The sequence below is a fragment of the Gracilinanus agilis genome, chromosome 3 (assembly GCF_016433145.1).
Source record: "Gracilinanus agilis isolate LMUSP501 chromosome 3, AgileGrace, whole genome shotgun sequence".
NCBI classification, from domain to species: domain Eukaryota; kingdom Metazoa; phylum Chordata; class Mammalia; order Didelphimorphia; family Didelphidae; genus Gracilinanus; species Gracilinanus agilis.
Genome location: NC_058132.1, coordinates 27,473,812 through 27,494,989, shown reverse-complemented (window position 1 = coordinate 27,494,989; position 21,178 = coordinate 27,473,812). Strand labels below are relative to the sequence as shown.

At 46.7% G+C, this 21,178-nt stretch overlaps 1 protein-coding gene across 1 annotated transcript; it reads left to right on the top strand.

Moving 5' to 3' along the window:
- The first annotated feature begins 707 nt into the window (after positions 1 to 707).
- Positions 708 to 20,999, top strand: MAP4K1 (mitogen-activated protein kinase kinase kinase kinase 1). Its single transcript, XM_044671156.1, has 31 exons — positions 708 to 806; positions 1,856 to 1,913; positions 2,024 to 2,114; positions 2,587 to 2,651; positions 3,092 to 3,147; positions 4,387 to 4,434; positions 4,597 to 4,639; positions 4,723 to 4,795; positions 5,048 to 5,179; positions 5,512 to 5,574; positions 5,743 to 5,824; positions 7,564 to 7,680; positions 14,073 to 14,151; positions 14,719 to 14,777; positions 15,041 to 15,096; positions 15,403 to 15,447; positions 15,588 to 15,630; positions 15,896 to 16,049; positions 16,976 to 17,055; positions 17,215 to 17,299; positions 17,661 to 17,737; positions 17,839 to 17,899; positions 18,092 to 18,200; positions 18,288 to 18,346; positions 18,745 to 18,848; positions 19,120 to 19,291; positions 19,548 to 19,613; positions 20,163 to 20,252; positions 20,352 to 20,422; positions 20,700 to 20,755; positions 20,854 to 20,999. The coding sequence occupies exons 1-31, from the start codon at positions 708 to 710 to the stop codon at positions 20,921 to 20,923; spliced, it is 2,463 nt and encodes an 820-aa protein (XP_044527091.1). The 3' UTR covers positions 20,924 to 20,999.
- Positions 21,000 to 21,178: the final 179 nt, after the last annotated feature.

Sequence of the window (21,178 nt, the reverse complement as noted above, 5' to 3'; positions counted from 1 at the left end):
AGGTCCTTTCCAGGCTGTCTTGGTGGCTCTCTCAGCTCTCCCACTCTCCAGTTCAGAGCCGTTTAGATGTCCATACAGTAGGCGCTCAATAAAGACTGCTTTCCTTGATTTGACAGGGCCTGGGTGTTTTCCTTCTCCCACCCAGTGTCTCTCCATCCCAGCCTATCTTTAGTCACCCTGTCGGGGATCTACACATGTTCGACGTCCAGGGTCCCCTGTGGAGAGAGAGGGAGGCCTGGGGCTCCCAGGTACAGAGAAGAGGGGTGGATGGTTAGATTGCCCCAGCCCCCACCGTATCAACCATCCAGTATGGGCTTATTTGCATCTCAACATTAAAAAGATTTTTTTTTTCTGAGAAAGGCAGAGAGGAGCCCCATCCCCCACTTTACCCCACAGTTGGGTTGGGGTCCCCAGGGGCCATAAATTCAGGTTGGGTCTGGCTCTCCCTCGGCGGGAGCTCTCGCCCAGCTGTGGGGGGGTGGTGGTGGTGGTGAAGAGGGAGGGGCCCCCTGGCGAGGCCTGGGCAGGAAGCGAGAGTGGGGGCCCTCGCGGCTGGCGGGCAGGGGAGAACGCACCGTCTGCCCTCCTCCCTCTGCCGCTGCTTCTGCTGCTGCAGGCGTTGAGCCCAGCGTCCTCACTCACGGAGGGCTCCCAGGAGGAGGCAGCCCTCCCCCTCCCCCTAGGCCTCCCCCCACCCTACCCTCAGCATGGACAGCGCAGACCCGGACATCGCCACCAAGGACCCTCGGGACCTCTATGAGCTGCTGCAGAGGGTGGGGGGCGGCACCTACGGGGAGGTATTCAAGGTGAGGGCCCCTCCCCCTCTCCGGACTCAAGTTCTTGTCCCCCTCTTCCCCGGGGCTCTCCTATCCCCCTCCCCAAGGGCTCCATTCCTCCTGCCCAGGGTCACCACCCTTCCCTCAAGCCCTTCATCCTTTTTCTCCTCCCAGCCTCCATCCCCTATCCCCAGGAACTTTCACCTCCCTCCTGGAAACCCTCCTTTCCCTCTACTCCCCCTCCCCAGGATCTCTCCCTCCCCCCAAAGCTCTTCTTTCCCTTCCTCCTAGCCTCCATCCTCACGAACTTCCATCTCCCTCCCCCTATGACTTCTATCCCCCTAATCAAAGAGGACCTCCATCCTCTTCCTTCCTCCCAGCCACATCACCCATCCTTCCATCCTTCTTCCCCATGACCGTCAATCCATCCGTCTGGGGGACCATTCTAGTGCTGGGGCCAGAATTCTGAACTTTGCTCCTAATGAGGCGAAGCAACAGGGTGGCTGGGGAAGATGATGGAGGCCTTCGGCTGGTGGAGGTGGGGGTGGGGGGGAAGGAAGCATCACCCCAGAGGCTTCCTCCCAACTCCTGGGACTTAAATTTTAAAACTGTGAGGAAGGGGGTGGAAGGGGAATTGGATTTTCTACATAGTCCAGGAGGGAAGATGGAGGTCTGAAAGTGGAAGTGAGAGAGAGCGAGATTACCTTCAATTTCAGGAAGAGCTGCCCTAACCATTAGCATTCTGAGAAAAAAAAAATGGAAATAAGCTGTGGGTTGGGGTAGGGAGTTCCCTTTCACTGACTTGTTTCTCTTTCCAAGGCTGGATGGGATGGCCACTGGCAGAGTATGGGGGGTGGGTGTTTCAAGGAGGGCTTGGGGTGGATGGTCATTGAGGTCAGCAGTCCTCTCCCTCCTCTCACATCATCCCAGCGCCTTCTCTTGAGTACTGGGGCTTCTGGGGGAACCCTGAGTGAATTACCAGGAAGAGGGGACATTTGTACACCAATTCTGCTCATTGGCTGAGTTCTTCTGGGTTTATACATCTCACGTTCTCCCTCATTACTCACTCCCTTCCCCAGGCTAGAGACAAATCGACAGGGGAACTAGCAGCTCTGAAAATGGTGAAGATAGAACCAGGTGAGATTGAGATTGGATCTTCCCCCGCCAAAGCTTGACCATGTGATCCCTAATCATCATCTTTTGGTCCCCCCACCCTATACACACACTGTCGATTTCTCTCTCTTCAGATGATGACCTAACCACCCTCCATCGAGAAATCTTCATTGTCAGAAACTGCCGGCACCCCAACATTGTGGCGTACCATGGCAGCTACCTCTGGTCAGATTCCCCCCCCCAGCTTCCTGACCCCACCCAGACTTGTTGCTGACCCCCTAGATTCAATTTCTTCTATTTCTAGACTGTTTACTCAACACCCCCTCCCCATCTCCTTACCCTTAGACCAATTCTCCAAATCCAAACCCATCAGTTTAAACCACCCCCCAGCCTGGCTCTCCAATTTCTACAATATCCCTCTGGATCCCCAGATAGGATCTGTAGCCCGGAGGGTGATCTGTGACCCCTCAGACCAACTTTCTTGGTTCTGCCCTGACTCCCTCCTCAAATCAGGCCTCCAGCTGGTTTGATGGCCCCTATACCCATTCCCTGGGCTCTCTAAAACTAAAGAGACCTACAGATGGTCAAGGAATTTCTCTGTCTAGAGCCCCTCAATTCTTAGCCTCCCTAAACCTGAGCCCACTCTGGCTGACCTTGTCTCCCATCCCCCCAATGCCTGTCCGGTTCCCCCTCCCAGGCTTCAGAAATTATGGATCTGCATGGAATTCTGTGGTGCCGGCTCACTCCAAGACATATACCACAGTAAGGAGGCAGAAGGGAGGAGGGGGGTTTTCTTTAAATCCCAACTAAAATCTCATTCACCTACTATAGGAAGCCTTCCCCCATCCCTCCTCATTCCAGCAACGTCCTTCATGCTCATTATCTCCTAGTTATTTGGCATAGAGCGTGCTTTGGATGTATTTGTTTGTTTGCATGTGATCTCCCTCATAAGCCGGGAAGCTCTTTGAGGACCGGGATTGGCATTTGCCTCTTTTCATATCCCCAAGGTTCAACCTAGTGCTGGGCACAGGGTGGGTGATTAATACATATTTTCAGATTGATTAAGTCTCTTCCCTCATCCCCCACCTCCCCAACACAGATGCTCCTTCCCCAGTCTTTTCTCCTCATTCCTTCTGCTCTGGCAGGAGTGGGGAATCAGCCTCTTGACCCCTGGGATGGGGGTTGGGGGGAATCTATTGCAGTGACTGGCCCTCTCTCTGAGCTTCAGATTGGCTACATCTGCAGAGAGGTACTCCAGGTGAGCATGGCACTTTCCAGATTCCCTCCTCGGCGTCCCCTTCATCCCCCTCTTAGATCTTCTCTTTCTCCCTAGAAAATAATTTGGTTTTCATTTTGTAAATAGTTTTTTCTGTATTGGGGGTTCAAGTCTGTCTGTGGCACGCACTGACCAGTCCCTTAACCTCTTAGTGTTCCAGCCAAATTGCCTTTTTTTTTCTTTTTTTTTTCTTTTTTTTATTTTAAACCGTTAACTTCTGTGTATTGGCTCCTTGGTGGAAGAGTGATAAGGGTAGGCAATGGGGGTCAAGTGACTTGCCCAGGGTCACACAGCTGGGAAGTGTCTGAGGCTGGATTTGAACCTAGGACCTCCTGTCTCTAGGCCTGGCTCTCAATCCACTGAGCTACCCAGCTGCCCCATGCCTTTCTTTTTAAAATAGTTTATTTCTTTTTAACATTCATTTAAAAAAAATGTTCTGGGGCAGCTGGGTAGCTCAGTGGATTGAGAGCCAGACCTAGAGACTAAAAAAAATGTTCTGGGGCAGCTGGGTAGCTCAGTGGATTGAGAGCCAGACCTAGAGACGGGAGGTCCTAGGTTCAAATCTGACCTCAGACACTTCCCAGCTGTGTGACCTTGGGCAAGTCACTTGACCCCCATTGCCTACCCTTACCACTCTTCCACCAAGGAACTAATACACAGAGGTTAAGGGTTTAAAAATATTAAAAAAAAATGTTCTAAGTTCCCAGTTCTTTCCCTCCCTAGTTCTTTGCCCACTTATTGAGAAGGCAAGCAAGATGCTGTCAATTTTACACATGAGGCCATGCAAAACACATTTCCATATTAGTCCAGACAAATTTTCTTAAGCCTGAGCTGCAGCGAGAGTGCCAACCTGCACTGGTACAGGGAGTTTCCTCCCTAGGGAGTTCCCTGTATCAAGTTTGGCCCCTGTCTCGATCTCTATGCAATACATGTAATGTTGACTTATCTGTATACCAGCCCTTTACCTCAAGAACAATGGAAACTGCATGAAACAGGGACTGTTTAACTTTATTTTTGTATCCATGGTTCCTAGAACATTGTAGAAGCTTAAGAAATACCCCCACCCATGTTCCCAATCCCCCAAATCTCAGCCCCCCTGTCTTCTAACCCCAGATATCTCTCAGCAGCACCCTACCTCCATGCCCCACAAGGAGCCTTAGGGGAAGGGATTCTGAGTGACTCCTGCTCTTCTCTCTTGCCCCTTTCCCTTATTCTCCCCAGGGTCTGGCCTACCTACACAACCAGGGCAAGATTCACCGAGACATCAAGGTGCTTTGGTGGGGTCAGGGGGGGCATTGGGAATGGGGAGGAAGAAAGAGAAACATGGTTGATTTTAGTGCTTGCTATAGTGTCTGGCACAAACTAGCATTTAATGAATGTTGACTGCTTGGTTGAGTCCTGATTTTTCTCTCCTGTGCCCTCCAAATCCAGGGAGCAAATATTCTCATCAATGATAGTGGAGAGGTTAAACTCGGTGAGTGGGGCTGGGAGAGCCCAGTGGGGATGGGGTGGGCAGAGAATGAACCTGCTGCTACTGTATTACTCTCTTCTCTCCAGCTGACTTCGGCATCTCAGCCCAAATCGGGGCAACCTTGGCTCGACGTCTCTCTTTCATTGGCACACCTTACTGGTGAGGAACTTTGGGCAGGATCAGGGCAGGGCATGGCTCTGGAATTTCTGCAAGCATCTGACTTTGACACTCTCTAGATCTCTTATGTCCCGGGTCTATCTTCCACCTGGGGTTGCTTGTCTCTTCTCTCTGCAATCTACCAGTCTTTCTTCTCTGGGTTGCCCTATCTCTAAGAGGCTCTTTGTGTCTATGAATGTACCAGCGGGCATTCCCTGTCTCTGCTATCTCCGTCTTTGTGTCCTTGTTCCCCAGGATGGCTCCTGAAGTGGCTGCTGTGGAGTTCAAGGGAGGGTACACAGAGCTTTGTGATATCTGGTCTGTGGGGATCACAGCAATTGAAATGGCTGAACTACAGCCTCCAATGTTTGATGTTCACCCTCTCAGGTATGGACCTCATTCTTGAAATATACCTGCCCCTGGCTTTGAGCCTTTAGGAGCCTTCATATTCATTCTGGGAGTTCTTAGGCTAAGTTTCTCAGATGCTCCTGAGACTGCTCAACTTCAACTCCAAAGACCCCTATTTGAACTCTTAGGATACCCCCCTTCCCAACCCAATAGGAGCCTCCTCCCTATGCTGACCTCTGAACTGGTCAGATTCCCTATCTTGACCCCTGGTCTTCTGCCCTCGATGGCTTTAAGAGAGAAAGTTGAGGAGGAAGGAGACATCCAGTAAGGGGGGCCCTGAACCCCTTCTTATTATCCTTTATCTCCCCTAGAGTGCTTTTCCTCATGACCAAAAGTGGATACCAGCCCCCCAGACTGAAAGAGAAAGGACGATGGTGAGAGGGAGACACAGCTTGGAGAGGGTATTGGGTGATTTGGGGGTCTGTAAGGGGAGTTTCAAGTTGGAATTGTATCTAGGAACTTTGGGACTAGGGGAAGAAAGGTGTTTCTCTGCTCCCTAGAGCATCCTTGACAGACACAGCCTCTGTCCCTCACCTCCACAGGTCAGCTGCTTTCCACAACTTTGTCAAAGTCACACTCACCAAGAATCCCAAGAAGCGGCCCAGTGCTGCCAAGATGCTCAATGTGAGACATGTGCCTGTGTGCACCCATAGCCCATTTCCTTGAATCCCTGCCTCAGAACAACTAGACACAAGCAAAAGAAATGGGTAGACATTGTCGGTTTCAATTCTATTTAATTTAGTATATCTGAGGATACCAGTTTGTCCCAGCCCACCAGCAACTTCCATCCTACAGGGGAGATACAATCTAGATGCAGAACTAGAGTTTAGGAGTCAAATTAGAACTGAATATTTAGATGTGGAAGCTATCTTTTTAAAGGGGATGATTGAACCCATGGGAATGGATGAAACCACCCAGAAGAAAAGTATGGATAAAGGAGAGAAGAGGACCCAGAGCAGAGCCTTGGGGGACATCTTTTCTTTGTAAGTGGGAGAGGGTAGAGCTTCAAAAGAGGAGACTGAGGATGAGTGTTCAGAGAGGCAGGAGAAGAACCAAGATAAAACATTAACTTGTGAGCCAAGGGAGAACACATGAGTGCCCAGTGCTGCAGAGGTCAAGAAAAATGAGGACTGAAAAAGGCCATTGGATTTAGCAAGAAGAGATTGTTGGCCACCATGGACAGAGTAATGCCTAGAATTTTTGACTGCATAACAGCTGTCTAAAGATGGGATTGCTCACCATCATTGGAGGTCTTTAGGCTAAACCTGGATATCATTTGTTGCAGATGATGTAGAAGGAATTGGGTTATATTTGGTGGCCTCTGATGGCCCTTCCTAAACTAGAGTCCTATAGAAGGAGAGAGATTCCAGATGAGCAATTATTTACATTATACTTACCAATTATTTACTTAGCAATTACTTATATTTGTATTATTATATTAATTATTCAGGAAATGCTTCCACAATCAGCCAGCATTCAAGGGAATCCCTCCTTTTTTTTGGACTCCAAGTCAGAGAAGTCTTGATTTTGATATGCTGGTACATATTTATGAGATAGGGGAGAAGATTGTGAAAGGGAGATGATGACTATATTCAGAGACTCTTCTGGCAAAATCACTTTGGAAGATAGAGATGAGAAATAGGAGAAATCACAAGTTGTTTGTTTCTCCTGAAGGGTCTTCAAAAAATCAGTATAAAAGTGTGATGAGAAGGCTGGAAATGCAGGCAGGTGTCAGGTTACGAGGACTTTGTTTTATTCTGGAGGTAATAGGGAGCCGCTGGGATTTATTAAGTAAGAGCATGACACAATCAGACTTGTACTTTAGGGGGGGAAATCACTTTATCACATGAATGGAGGGGATTAGAGTAGAAAAATTGCTGAGCCAGGGAGATGGGATAGAACAAAGTCTAGGCATAAGATGATAAGGTGGTTGTGTAACTGGAGAGAAGCAAATGTATAAGGAGAGATGTGAAGATAGACATGATCATAGATTGGATATGTGGGGCAAATGGGATTGAGCAGACCACTGATCCCTCCCAAGACCCAGGGAAGTCTGGAAGAAGAGTCCTTTCTGGAGACCATCCCAGGGAATCCTCTGCCCAGTATTCTTGTCCTCCAGGTCTCCCAACACCCCACCTGGGAACCATGAGCCTCTTCCAGGCTCCCCCCACAATTACCCTTCCCTAAGTCCTCTCTAATATCCAGTGAGGAATGATGCCCTGACACCTCACCTACAGGGAGGAAGACTGAGGGATTATTTCCTGCCCCCTTCCTTGCACAGACTTCAGTATGTAGAACCCTAGTCCCAGCATTCTTAACCTCCTTTTCACGTTCCAACTTTGACCCTTCCCCTCCACTCCTAGCACCAGTTGGTGTCCCAACCAGGATTGTCTCGGAGCCTGACTCTGGAATTGTTGGAGAAACTGAGGAATCCAGGGAAGAGTCCTTTGGGGGGTGAAAGTGAAGAAGAAGAGCCTGAGGTGAGAAGTGAACAGGGCATGGGAGTGTTCACTACTTCAATAAGATGCTGCTGAAACATGGGCTTCAATTGCTTGCTCCTTCTATAGAGTTCATGGTGTTGCCCTAATTGGGAACAGAACTGGTTTGAGGTCTGGAACCATCTGACCTCACCCTGCCTACACAGTCCCAGTATCCAAAGCTCCAGGCTTCTCCATCCCCCTCTCTCTAGTCCAAGCCTTGTTAGTCTTTTTTCCTCACATCATTGGCTGAATGTTCCCCTCACATTTCTTTATTTCCCTTGGGCTCTCCATCCTATCCAGCAGAGGGATTCACACTACAACTTCAGAAAGGCCTCTGGATCTCAGTCAACCTCTAGGGCTCTCTCTCCTCCAGCTTTTCCGAGCTTTCCCAGCTTTCCATCCAGAGCCTTTCCCAGAAATCCTGAATTCCCTCTCGTTCGAGAGGGTAATCATTCTCCCAGATAAGAGAGCCTCCTTAGCAGAGGTCTCCATGCAGTGGATGGATTCCCACTTAAAGAGGCAGATTATAGCAAGGATCCTTGGACAAGTACCAGATGGGCCATAGGAATCTCCTCTAACTTTGAGATTCTCTGACAACCAAAGTCCTCTGACTTTTTTTCCATAAGGTTGGGGCGAGGGAGAAAGACAGGGAAAGCCTGAAGTTTGGAGCTTTAGTGGCTGTGAGGATGGTGGTGCCCTCAGGAGGAGGGAAGCTTGGAGACACTGGTCTGTTTGGGGAGGTGGGGCTGGGGCAGGGAAGAGGAAGAATACAGTTTTGGCTGTGTTGATGATGAGGTGTCTGTCAACAGAACCTCCTACCGGTGAGTGGAGATGTGGGACTGGAAATAGGAATATTTATGGGCTGCTGTTAGCATATTTGCATACATAGTTTTATAGCCCCTCTCCTACCCCCCAAATTCTATTTTATTTTTATTGATTAATTATGAAAAATTTTCCATGGTTCCATGATTCATATTTTTTCCCTCCCCTCCTCCCACCCCCTTCCGTAGCCAACAAGCAATTCCACTGGGTTTTACATGTGTCATTGATCAAGACCTATTTCCATATTATTGATATTTGTACTAGGGTGATCATTTAGAGTCTACATCCCTAATCATATCCCCATGACCCATGTGGTCAAGCAATTGTTTTTCTTCTATATTTCTGCTTCCACAATTCTTTTTTCTGGATGTGGACAGTGTTTTTTCCCATGAGTCCCTCAGAAAAGTTTTGGATCATTGCATTGCTGCTAGTAGAGAAGTCCATTACATTCGATTGTGCTACAGTGTATTTGTCTCTGTGTATATGATTCTCCTTTCATTCTGCATCAATTCCTAGAGGTCGTTCCAGTTCACATGGAATTCCGCCAGTTCATCATTCCTTTTAGCACAATAGTATTCCATCACCAGTAGATACCACAATTTGTTCAGCCATTCCCCAATTGAAAGGCATCCCTTCGTTTTCCATTTTTTTGCCACCACAGTGAGACTATAAATATTTTCGTACAAGTTTTTTCCCTATTATCTCTTTGGGGTACAAACCCAGCAGTGGTATGGCTGGATCAAAGAGCAGGCAGTCTTTTAAAGCCCTTTGGGCATAGTTCCAAATTGCCCTCCAGAATGGTTGATCAATTCACAATTCCACCAGTAATGCATTAATGTCCCTACCAAACTCTATTTTTAAAAAATTTACTTTTAATATTTAATTTTTTTCTAATTTTGTAGAAAACAATTTTTTGATATTAAAAATTTTTTTGAGTTCCAAATTCTCTTCTTCCCCTCCTTCCTCTCACTGAGAAGGCAAGCAATTTGATATAGTTTATACATGTGCAGTCATGCAAAACATTTCTATATTAATCATGTTGTGAGACAAAAAACAGACAAAAAAAAAGTAAGTTTTTAAAAAGTCTGCTTCTATCTTCATTCAGAATTTTATCAGCTCTCTCTCTCTGGAGGTGATAGCATTTTTCATCATGAGTCTTTTGGAAGTGTCTTGGATCACTATATTGTTGAGAATATCCAAGTCATTAGTAATTGATCATTGTACAATATTGCTATTACAGTGTACAATATTCTCCTGGTTCTACTAACTTCACTTTGGATAAATTCATATAAGTCTTTACAGTTTTTGCTGAAAGCATCCTATTCATCTTTTTATTATAGCACAATAATATTTTATCCCAATTATATATTGCAACTTGGACAACCTTTTCCATTTGGTGAACTTCCCTGATTTCCAATTCATTGCTGCCACAAAAAGAGCTACTAAAAATATTTGTGTAAATATAAGTTCTTTTCCTTAAAAAAATTCTTTGGGATACAGAACTGGTAGTGGTATTACTGGTTCAATTACTGGCACTATCTGACCTCATCCTACCTACCCAGCTTCAGCTCCAGGCTTCTCCACCCTCCTCTCTCTAGTCTAAGCAAAGCTAGTCTTCTTCCCACATCAGTGGAAGTAAAAGTTCCCCTCACATCTCTTTATTTCCCTTAGGCTTTCCATCCTATTCAGCAGAGGGATTTACCCTCTCTGGTAGTATTACTGGGTCAAAAGTTATGCATATTTTATAGCCCTTTGGACACAGTTCCAAATTGTTCTCCAGAATTGTAGGATCAATGCACAATTCCCCCAACACTGCATTAGTGTTCATTTGTGATTTTCCTTTGCTGTTAGATTAGTCAATCTGATAGGTGTGAGGTGGTACTTCAAAGTTGTTTTAATTTGCATAGTAATTTAGAACTTTTTTTTATATGACTATAGATAGTTTTTATTTCTTCATCTGTGAACTGCCTGTTCATATCCTTTGACCAACTGGGGAATGACATATTCTTTTTTAATTAATCAATTAATTAAGAACATTTTTCCATGGTTACATGATTTATGTTCTTTTCCTCCCTTTTTGCCTCCCCCTTCCCAGAGCTGATGAGCAATTCCACTGGGTTATACATGTATCATTGTTCAAAACCTATTTCTATATTATTGATATTTGCAATGGAGTGATCATTTAAAGGCATGACATATTCTTACAAATTTGACTCATTTCTTTATGTATTTGAAAAATGAAACCTTATCAGAAAATTTTGCTATAAAACTTTCCCTCCAGTTTTATGCTATTTTTCTAATCTTTGTTTCGACTTATTTTTGCAAACTCTTTTAATTTAATACAATCAAATTATTCATCTTACTTCCTGTAATGCTCTCTATCTCTCGTTTGGTCATACATTCTTTCCTTATCCATAAATATGTCAGGTAAATTATTGCATGCTCCTCTAATTTGATTATGTGTAAATCATGTAATCCACTTTGCTGTTCATTTTCATTTTAAGAGTGAGTTGATCCCATTCACATTCACAGTTATGATTATTATGCATTTTCCTCCATCCTACCTTCTTTCCATTTATCCTTCTCTTCCTCCTTTTATCCTTCTCCTCAAAAGTGTTTTGCTTCTAGTGTCTCCTCCACTCCCATTCTAACAGCTTCATTCCTTCTTTTACCACCACCCCCTCCTACTTTCCTGTAGGGTAAGATAGTTTTTTTGTACCCAATAGCATCTGTATGCTATTCCCTCTTTGAGCCTATTTTGATGAGTGAAGTTCAGGTGTTGCTCACCACTCCTTAGCCATCTTCCCCTCCAGTGTAAAAGCTCTTTTGCTCCTCTTTTATGTGAGCTAATTTACCCTATGCTACCTCTCTCTTTCCCCTTCTCCCATTGTATATATACTCCTTCTAATAATGATAAAGTTCTTAGGAATTATAAATATCTTCCCACATTAGAATGTAAACAGTTTAACCTTATTGAATTCCTTATGATTTGTCTTTTTTCATGCTTCTCTTGAGTCTTGTATTTGAAAGTCAGATTTTCTGTTCAGCTCTGATATTTTTATTAGGAATACATTAAAGTTTCCTATTTCTTTAGTTATTCAGTTTCCCCCCTCAAGGATTATATTCAGTTTTGCAGGATAGGTGATTCTTGGGTGTGATTTTAGTTACATTGCCCTTTGGAATATATTCTAAGTCTTCCAATTCTTTAATATAGAATCTGCTAAATCTTCAGACATCCTGGCCTTGGCTCCATAATATTTGAATTGTTTCCTTCTGGTTGCTTGCATTATTTTTTCCGTGACCTAAAAGGTCTGGAATTTGGCTCTAATATTCTTGGGAATTTTTATTTTGGTATCTCTTTCAGGAGGTGATTGGTGGATTCTTTCAATTTCTATTTTGCCCTTTGGTTCTAGGATATCAGGGTAGTTTTCATTGATAATTTCTTGAAAGATGAGGTCTAGGCTATTTTCTTTTGATCATGGCTTTCAGGTAGCCCAATCATTCTTAAATAATGTTTCCTGGATTTCCTTTTACAGTTATTTTTCCAATGAGATATTTCACATTTTCTTCTAATTTTTAAATTCCTTAGATTTTTTTTTGTTTCTTGATATTACATGGAGTCATTAGCCTGATTCTAATTTAAAAAAAAAAAACCTTTATTTTTTGTCTTAGATTGATAGGAAATATCAGTTCCAAGGCAGAAGAGCTGTAAGGGATAGACAATTGGGATTAAGTGACTTGCTCAGGGTCACACAGCTAGGGAGTGTCTGAATCCAGATTTGAACCCAAGATTTCCCATCTCTGGGCCTGGCTCTGACTCCCCTGAGTCATCTAGCTGCCCCCTAGAGTAATTTTCTATAATAAAGTTCTCTTTTTTTGCTCATTTTCCCAGCCTATTTCTTGATTTTGAACTTTATGCTAAAGTTGGAGCACTATCCCAAGCTGTAGATTTTTTGTGCTGCTGTTTTCAGAGCTAATTCAAGGTGGTTTGACTTAAGGAGAGATGTGATTATTGCTCTCTTATCATGTGCCCTGGTCTGTGAGCAAACATAGGCATTCTTTTCTTCCCTGGAACTGTGACCCCAAACTGCTTATAGTCAATGCAACAGAGTATTGCTGCCAGAACAAAGGGCCCCCAGTAATCTCTCTCTGACCAGTTGTCCAACCCCCTACTCTCTGTGGATTGTGGACTCTGGAATCTGCTGCTCGAATTCAGTCACCCCCCCCAAGGCCTCCTGCTTGGCTTGCCAGGACACAACCTGACAGCACCCCTCTATTAACCCAGTGAGACAGACCTTTCCTGACCACATTCTAAGTTGTCTTGGGAAGGAAAATTGTTTCACCTTGTTCTTTGTAGTTGGTTCTGCTGCTCCAGAATTTATTTTGAGTCTTTAAAGTTGTTAGGAGGGGAATTTGGGAGAGCTCAGATGAGTCCCTTCTTTTACTCTCTCTTGGTCCACCTCTTCAACTGACTAGAGTTTAAGAATATTCACATTTTTAAAACTTACTGTATAATTGCATATTGCTTTCCAAAAGAGATTGAACTGTTTCAGAGCTGTACCAGTAACATGAAGTAATACCTATTTAACCACATCCTCACCAGCATTAAGTCCTATCAATGTTGCCAATTTTATGGGGGTCAAATGGAACCACAGAATTATTTTCATCTGTACTTCTTTAATTATTAGAGATCATGAATATTTTTTATGCAATCAGTTGTTGATAATTTGTGTTTCTTAGTTCAGGAACTTCCTTTTCATATTCTTTGATCACTTATCTGTGGGAGAATGGCATTTACTCTTATCCAAAATCTAGAAGGAACTGACACATTTATATCAGGCTTTTGTCAGAAATGTTTAACAAAAAAAAAAGATGTCCCAGGCTGTTTCTTTCCTTGCTTTGTATTCATTGCTTTTCATTTGTCAAAAGCCTCTTATTTTTATATCATCAGATTAATTTATTTTGTCTTTTATTTTCTCCAAGTTGTAGCTGCTTAAGAATGTATCTCCTCTTCATCGTTGTGAAAGATTATCCTCATTTTTTAAGCAGGGAGCTCAGAAAGGAGGACATGACTTGCCCATGTTCACACAGATAAAAAAATGTAATATAGAGGACTCAGATCCAAGTGTGGTATAGAGGATACTATACTTGGGAGTGGAGAGCCATGGGTTCAAGACTCAGGTTTGCCACTCGCTAGCTATGTGACCTTGCACAAGTTCCACTCACTGATTCAGTTTCCTTTTCTATAAAATGAAAGATTCAGTTTAGATGAGTCTCCAAAGGCCTTTCCAGGTGCAACTCCTACCCTCTGGCTCTCTCTTATGACCTTATGTCCAGTTCATTGTTCTTCCTACCATTCCTCACCATGAGATCATTTGTCCCTAGTTATCTCTCTTTGTCTTCCCCTTTTTTAGCTGTCTTCTGTCCTGGGTATATCCATAAAGGACACACATCCTGCCTTAGTAGTCCCATGTCTGTGACATCCACTTCAGTGGCCACCCTGGGCTCCTTGATTGGCTTGAGGGAAGGTGACAGGGGCTCCTCTCCCCACCTTATCCTTCTCTCCACAGCAACCTCCTGCTGTTCCTCGGAGGATCCATTCTACTCATCGATCTGGCTCCTTGGGCATCACCAGTGTGGACTCTGGTTGTGAGTATAGAGAACCCCTGAGGCCTAACTTCCCCAACCCTGATGATTGAAACCTGGAGATGCTTAAATTCTGACTCCCAGAAACTCCAGAAACCAGACTCTAATCCCCCAAATTATTTTATTTATCCTTCAAGTTCTCATCCATTCCACCTGAAGCCTAGAAACCACAGCTGGCACTCTAAAGCCTTCCCTGCCACAAACTCTACCCCTAGCCAGAAACCTGAGGACTCACAAATGGGCAAGAATCTCACATCCAGTCCCTTCCCCCTCCCATTTCATCTCGACTTCCTGAGAGCCCAGGGGCTCCTCACTCCCTTTATAAAACAAACACAAAACAAAAACCTTACCTTGTCTTAGGATTAATACTGTGGATTGGTTCCAAGGCAGAAAAGCAGTAAGGACTAGGTAATGGGGGTTAAGTGACTTGCCCAGGGTCACACAGATAGGAAGTATCTGAGTCTGTATTTGAACCCAAGACTGGTTACCATCTCTAGACCTGGCTTTCAATCCATTGAGCCATCCAGTTGCCCCCTCCTTACTCGCTCTTAATTGCCACTCTTTTACCAGGCCAGCATATGAAATTCAGACCATTCTGTTCAGAGAAGCTTGGATCTCAAACTGACAATGTGAGACCCACCCCCTCTTTCGACTTTCTCTCTCCCTGACCCCCTTCTCTACCTTTCCTAGAACCCTTTCCTCAGGATTTCTTTCCTTTCTCTTGGAAGATCTCTACTCTCTTTACCCTTTACCCATTTATCTTTCCTTCCCAGGCATTGTGCTAGGTGCTGGGGGGTGTGGGGGGAGAAGAGATAAAAGGGAGGTGTTTGTTGCCTGATCTCAAAGGGCTTACATTCTAACTGGAAAAACCTCCTCCTCCCTCCTCCTCCAGGCATCTGGCCAGGCCCCTGACCTGAGGAACTGGGACAACATCCCCAGGAGTAATAAGTAAGGGAAGCCCAGCAATAATGACAAACTTGGGTCCTGGGCTGGGGTGGAGGGAAGATGGAGGAGTCCTGAGAAATGGAGGATTGGGGAGAGATGATAGAGACTTGGAGAGATGGCCTGAAGAGACAGAGAGACTGGGAAGGTCAGAGAGAGGGGTAAGATATGAAAGACTGACAGAAGAGGGACAGAGAGAGAGATCTGAAGGTCTGGACAGAAGAAGGCAGACTGGGACTGAGGAGCAGTGAAAAGGCTCGAGGGAAGGAGCCTTTCTGGGAAGTTCACCCTAATTTACTCTTTTCTTTTCAGGGAACAGTCTGACGACTCGGACAATGATTATGATGATGTGGACATGTGAGCCAACCCTCCAGCCCTGTTAAGCTCCCTCCTAGATATCCCAGACTCTAACACCCCATATCTCTCAGTCCCTAATTCCCTGAGTCCCCAATGACAAACTGATACTAAATCACCCTCACTCTAAATTCCTTTTTCAGCCCAACCCCTGCTGTGGATGTTCCTCCCCCACTACCCCCCAAGGTAAGACATGAGACCAAGGGGGACACACCAGGAATGGGATTCCAGGGTCCTCTGGGCTCAGGGGCAGGTATATGAAAACCCCCTTGGGAACTGGTGATTGGAATGATGGGATCCTCAAGAGACTGGATGGAATTTCCAAGTGGATACTAGGACCCTCCAGGGTTGGGTACTTGACTCAGTTTCTCCCTGAGACACTGTCCAGGTCAGAGAGTGGAAAGGGGGATGGAAGAGAATTTCAGGCATGCTCTTCTGCCTCTCTTTACAGTCTAAGCTTAGGACTCCCTCAGATGAGGGGCCTGGGGATGATGGGCGGCTGAGCCCTGGGGTCTTGGTTAGATGCTCCAGTGGACCTCCTCCCCGTACACCCCACCCAGGGCCCCCTCTGGCCCCCCGAAGTCCCCACCTCTCTGCTCGATCAGGTAACTGGGGTGAGGTGGGATATTAAATTGGGGAGAGGCTTCCCTGCTGGGAATCAGGACACCTGGTGCCAATGAGATTGTAGAAATAGCCCTGAAGCCAGGAGGCAGGAAATGACTTTCAGCAGTGACATTTATGAGCTGTATCACTACGAACAAATCACTTAATCTCTCTGAGCCTTGTCCTCATCTGTGTTCTCATCTGCAAAATGCAGATTACAGTTGGAGTACTCACCAACTAGGATTGCTCTTGTTACTTCTAGAATCAAATATAGATTTTGGTTGGACCTTTTAAGCCCTTCACCTCTGGCTCCATCCTGCTTTTTCAGGCTTCTTCTACCTTCTTCCTCTTCATGCTTTTTCCACATTAGCCAGATGGACCCATATTCCACCACTGCCTGTATTCATGCCTTTTAGTACAATCTCCAGCCCCTCAATACACACAGACACAGACACACAAACACACACACAGATAATGCACTCCTTCATCTTCACAATTAGACTCTCTAGTGACATTTAAATGTCAGCTTGGGCACTGCTTTCTTCATGAGACCTTTTCCTTATTCTCCCCTCCAGCAGCTTGTCTCTCTGTCTCTCTCTCTCTCTCTCTGTCTCTGTCTCTGCCTCTCTCTCTCTCTTCTGCCAAATGAATTATCCTTTGTTTTACTTATGTGGGAATACTTAGTTTCTCTGGTAGAAAGGAAGCTCCTTGAGGGCAGGACCTATTTCTTATTTTTTAATCTGCCTCTCCCCAGTGACTGACATGCAGTATGTACTTAATAAATGTCTGTTGATTGATCAGAATGAGATCTTTGGTAACCTTTAGGTGCTATTTTAAGTATTAGTTATTGTTATTATGAAATAATGTATTTAAAACTTTTTGCAATCCTTAAAATGCTACATAAATACCAGGGATTATTTTTTTCCAGATCCTTCCCTCTGGAGTCCATCCCCCTCAGGGTCCAATCAGCCCCCCATTTTGCCCCCCAAGAAAGAGAAAAGGAAAAAGGTGAGGATCCCTGAAACACATGGCTTGGGGGAGGGCCTGATTCAGAGGAAATCTGTATTCTCAATCCCACACTGAGTTGATGATGGGAGGAGGGGGATTTCTCTGTAGTCTACCTCTCAGTGATTTCATGATGAGAGGTCTGTTCCTCACTGTACCTAGGACTGTGCCCTCCTGGTGAAAGTGTTTAATGGCTGTCCCCTCCATACCAGTAGTACGGCTGCCTGGACACACCCCACAACCAAGGGTAAGGGCACCATGGTGGGGTTGGAGGTGGACAGAGGGTAGAAGATAGAGTGGGTTTGGCAGTGGGTAGGGGAAAGGAATGCTGGATTCTTACAATGTTAGGATCACGGATGTCAGTACCAGGAAGGGACCTTAGAGACCTGTTAATGAAAACTCTGTTTTACAGATGGGAAAAGTGAGGTCCATAGTGGACTAAGGGTCAGAACTGGGCAAGAATATATCTGTTCTGGGCTGAATGGGAGAGGGGGTGGGAGAGAGGGTTATTAGAGAGTTGAGGACCCAGAATGAAGGGTCAGATATAGGGTCAAAAGCTAAAGATGTAGAGTCAAACAGCTTGTGTCCCCTTTTCTCTGCTTGATCAGACCAGCACCTGCTCTTGGGGGCTGAAGAGGGTATCTTCATCTTGAACCGAAGTGACCAGGAGGCCATGTTGGAGATGGTGTGTATGGGAGGGGAATAGGCAGGGAGGAAGCTTGGTTAGGAGGACAATGGATGGGATAGGGAAAAATTAGATCCATCTCTCTTCTTCTCTCTTCTCAGCTCTTCCCCAGCCGGACAACCTGGGTTTACTGTATCAACAATGTCCTAATGTCTCTGTCAGGTCTGTTGGGTATGGTGGGAGAAGCAAGTAGAGGGGATGGGGTGGGATGGGAGCACCAATTGAAAGGAGGAAATGGGCAGTGGCCTGGGAGATATGAGAGAAACGGGGGCCTGAGAGCACCAGAGAGAAGCAGAAAGAATAAGGGGACCCCTCTAGAGTCTTTCAGGTCCTAATTCTCCTCTCCTCTCTCAGGAAAGACTCCCCAGTTGTATTCACACAGCCTCTTGGGCCTGTTGGATCGGAAGGAGACAAGAACAGGGGGACCCATTGCCCACATCACTCCCCATCGTCTGCTGCCCAGGTCTTCCCATCTTCCAACATCACTTTCTGAAACCCCTCTCCTTCCAAACAGACACTCCCTAGTCTCATCCTCTATCTGTTCCCTCAGGAAGAATGTGGTATCCACCAAAATCCAGGACACTCGGGGTTGCCGTGCCTGCTGTGTGGGTGAGTGAGCCCCAAAGGTTTAGAAAAAGTTCTTAGGATCCTAATTGGGGACAACTAAGGGGCTATCTCAGAGCTCCAATCATCTGTGATGGGAGTAATTCTGAAACCTCAGTGGATGAGGCTCAGGGACTCAGGCCTGGAATTCCTTGGGGCATCCCCTTGGGGGCAAGATGGAGTATCTTTGGGATTCCCAGCCATGGGAATAATCATGGGGTGCTGGCAGCAGAAAGAGCTGCAGAATGCCTGTCGGGGTGACCGACGGTCTTTGTTAGAGGGGTCCCAGCTGGAGGATGGTCTTGGGGTAGCGTCTCTTGGGTTAGAGGAAAACGTCTCAGAGCCCCAGTGCTTGGGGTGGCCCAGGATCTGGTCAGAGCGTGACCTGCCACCCCACCTTGCAGCGGAGAGCCCTAGCTCCGGGGGGCCGTATCTGTGTGCCGCAATGGAAGCTGCTGCGATCTTGCTCCAGTGGTACCCGCCCATGGAGAAGTTCATGCTCATCAGGGTATCTGGGCCGGGAAGGGGGCGGTTCTGAGCTGAGGCGGGTGAGAGGGGAACCCTGGACCCACCCCACACTGCTCCCTGAAGTCCGCCTCACCCAAGGTTCTCAACCCCATTGGCCGGCAAATGGAAGTCTTGTCCTCCCCATTGGTTAGAACTTCGAAGCCCCTCCCCGCGAGAGCTCGGGTCTCCCCTCCTCCCGGTAGTCCCGCCCTATATCGGGTGCGTTTGCCATTGGTCGATGGCTGAAGCCACGCTCCTCTTCCCAAATACAGCAGGTCCCCTTCCCGCTGCCATCCCCACTCCGTGTGTTTTCGTTGCTGGCTGCGCCAGGGCCTGAGCTCCCGGCCGTGTGCGTGGGCGTGAGCCCCGGACCTGCTGGATCCGTATGCTTTCATAACGTCCGACTTGGTCCCCTCTCCAGCTGGTTTGGGGCGACAGGAGGAAGTAAGGGCGGGGCCTCGAAACGGGGCGGGGTTTGACTGAAGGGTGGGGCCTCCGAGAAAGGGCGGGATGGAAGGAGAAGGGCTTTAGGGAAGAGGCAGGGTTCGTGGGGGTGGGGCCTCAGAAGGGGCGGGGATTGGATTGTTGCTCGGCCACCCCGCTTCGCTTCTTCCCCTACTCCCGTACAGCGGGAAGGCGGGGTTTGGCGGGAGGGCGGAGCCTGGCTGATACCTCACATCCCTGCTTCATCCTCTTCCAGTACAGAGTGAGGGTCCAGTGCAGGTGACCCAGCTGGCAGATGACTTGGTCCTGGTGCTGCTGAATGGTTAATGAGGGCCCCCTTGGGATTTCCAGCCCCTTCCTTGTCCTTCCTCTTCCTGGGGTGTTTCCTCGTTAAGTCCCAGACTTGTTTCTTCCCAGACCCTGAGAAACCCTCAAGACCAGCTCGTGTCTGCTTCAGACCAGTCTCCAACCCCTAAGAAACCCAGATCCCCGAGGACTCCCCCGGTGACCTGAGGCCTCTACCTCCTCCTAGCAATATTTGTCTTGTGCCTGACCGCTTTGATAATCTTCTAAAACTTTTCTATCCTCTTGAAAAAAACTAGATCCTTATATAATCCCCCAGGACCTCTCCTGGATTAGTCCTACATTCTCTAGATTACTTTATAGCTAGCTGGTCAGGACCTCTTATATACCTTGTCCCTCAGATCCCTCTCTATTCTCTGGACCAACCTCCCGAGAATGCTCACAACCCCATTATCACCCCAGGACTCCATATAACACCCTCCAAAGTCTCCCCATCATTCCCATCCTTTAAGGACTCCAGTTCTTCTCAGCCCCAATCTTCTGACTTTTTTCTTTCTGGTCCACAAAGGGAGCCTGAAGCTGGTGACCAGAGAGGGGACTCCAGTGCGGGGACTGCGGGCCCCAGAGCTCCCCCTCAGCGAGTCTGTGGAGGCTGTGGGTATGTAGGGGTGAGGGAGCTTATGGAGAAGAGGCTTAGAGCTTTTGGGGTGTAAGTTGGTGAGGACTAACCAAAACCTTTTCTCCCTCGCCCCTCCAGCCCTGGTTGGGGGCCGGATCCAGGTCTTCTGGAAACATGGTGTCCAAGTATGGGCTCTGGGCTCTGACCAGGTGAGATCCCAGAGCCCTGATACTCTTAATGCCCCTGACTGGTTTGCTCAGGTCCAGCATTCCCACTCATTCCCAGTCCAACATCCCCCTTCCCAGAAGGAAGAGTCACAAGGCTAAGGTTTTAGTCCTGACTTTGTTCCTAGTGTGCTTTGTCCTTGGTCGAGAGCCTTCCCATTTCTAGGCCTCAGTCTGCCTATCTGTGAAATTGGGGTGGTGGTATTTGAACTGGAGGATGTCTAACAGGCCTTGTGCACTGATCTATTTATTCCTCACATAGCTTCTACAGGAACTAAGAGACCCTTCTCTTACCTTTCGCCTCCTGGGGTCTCCAAGGTAAGAAGGGTGGCTGCTGAGAGGAGGGAAGTTGGGGAGAGCTGTCCTGGGAAGATGTTCCTAAAGTTCAACCTGTACTTCTATCCCAACTTCCATAGGCCTGTTGTGGTGGAGACACGTCCTGCCAATGACCCCAACGCACCTAGCAACTTGTACATTCAAGAGTGAAGCCTGGAGCTGGCTGACCCAAAACTGAGACCTTTGTCAACTCCCCAAACACATAACTGTCTCCAATAAACATGATTCCTCACTCTTGCTTATTGTGTCTGCTCATCTACCTGGGAGAAATGAACACGACTCCTAGAGTCTCTTCCATCTCCAAGGTTATTAGATTCCGGGACTCTCAGAGTCTGAATTCTGAATTTCTGAGGTCCCAGTTTCTAATATTCTATGATCCAAAAAGTCCAATTTGAAGAATCTCTG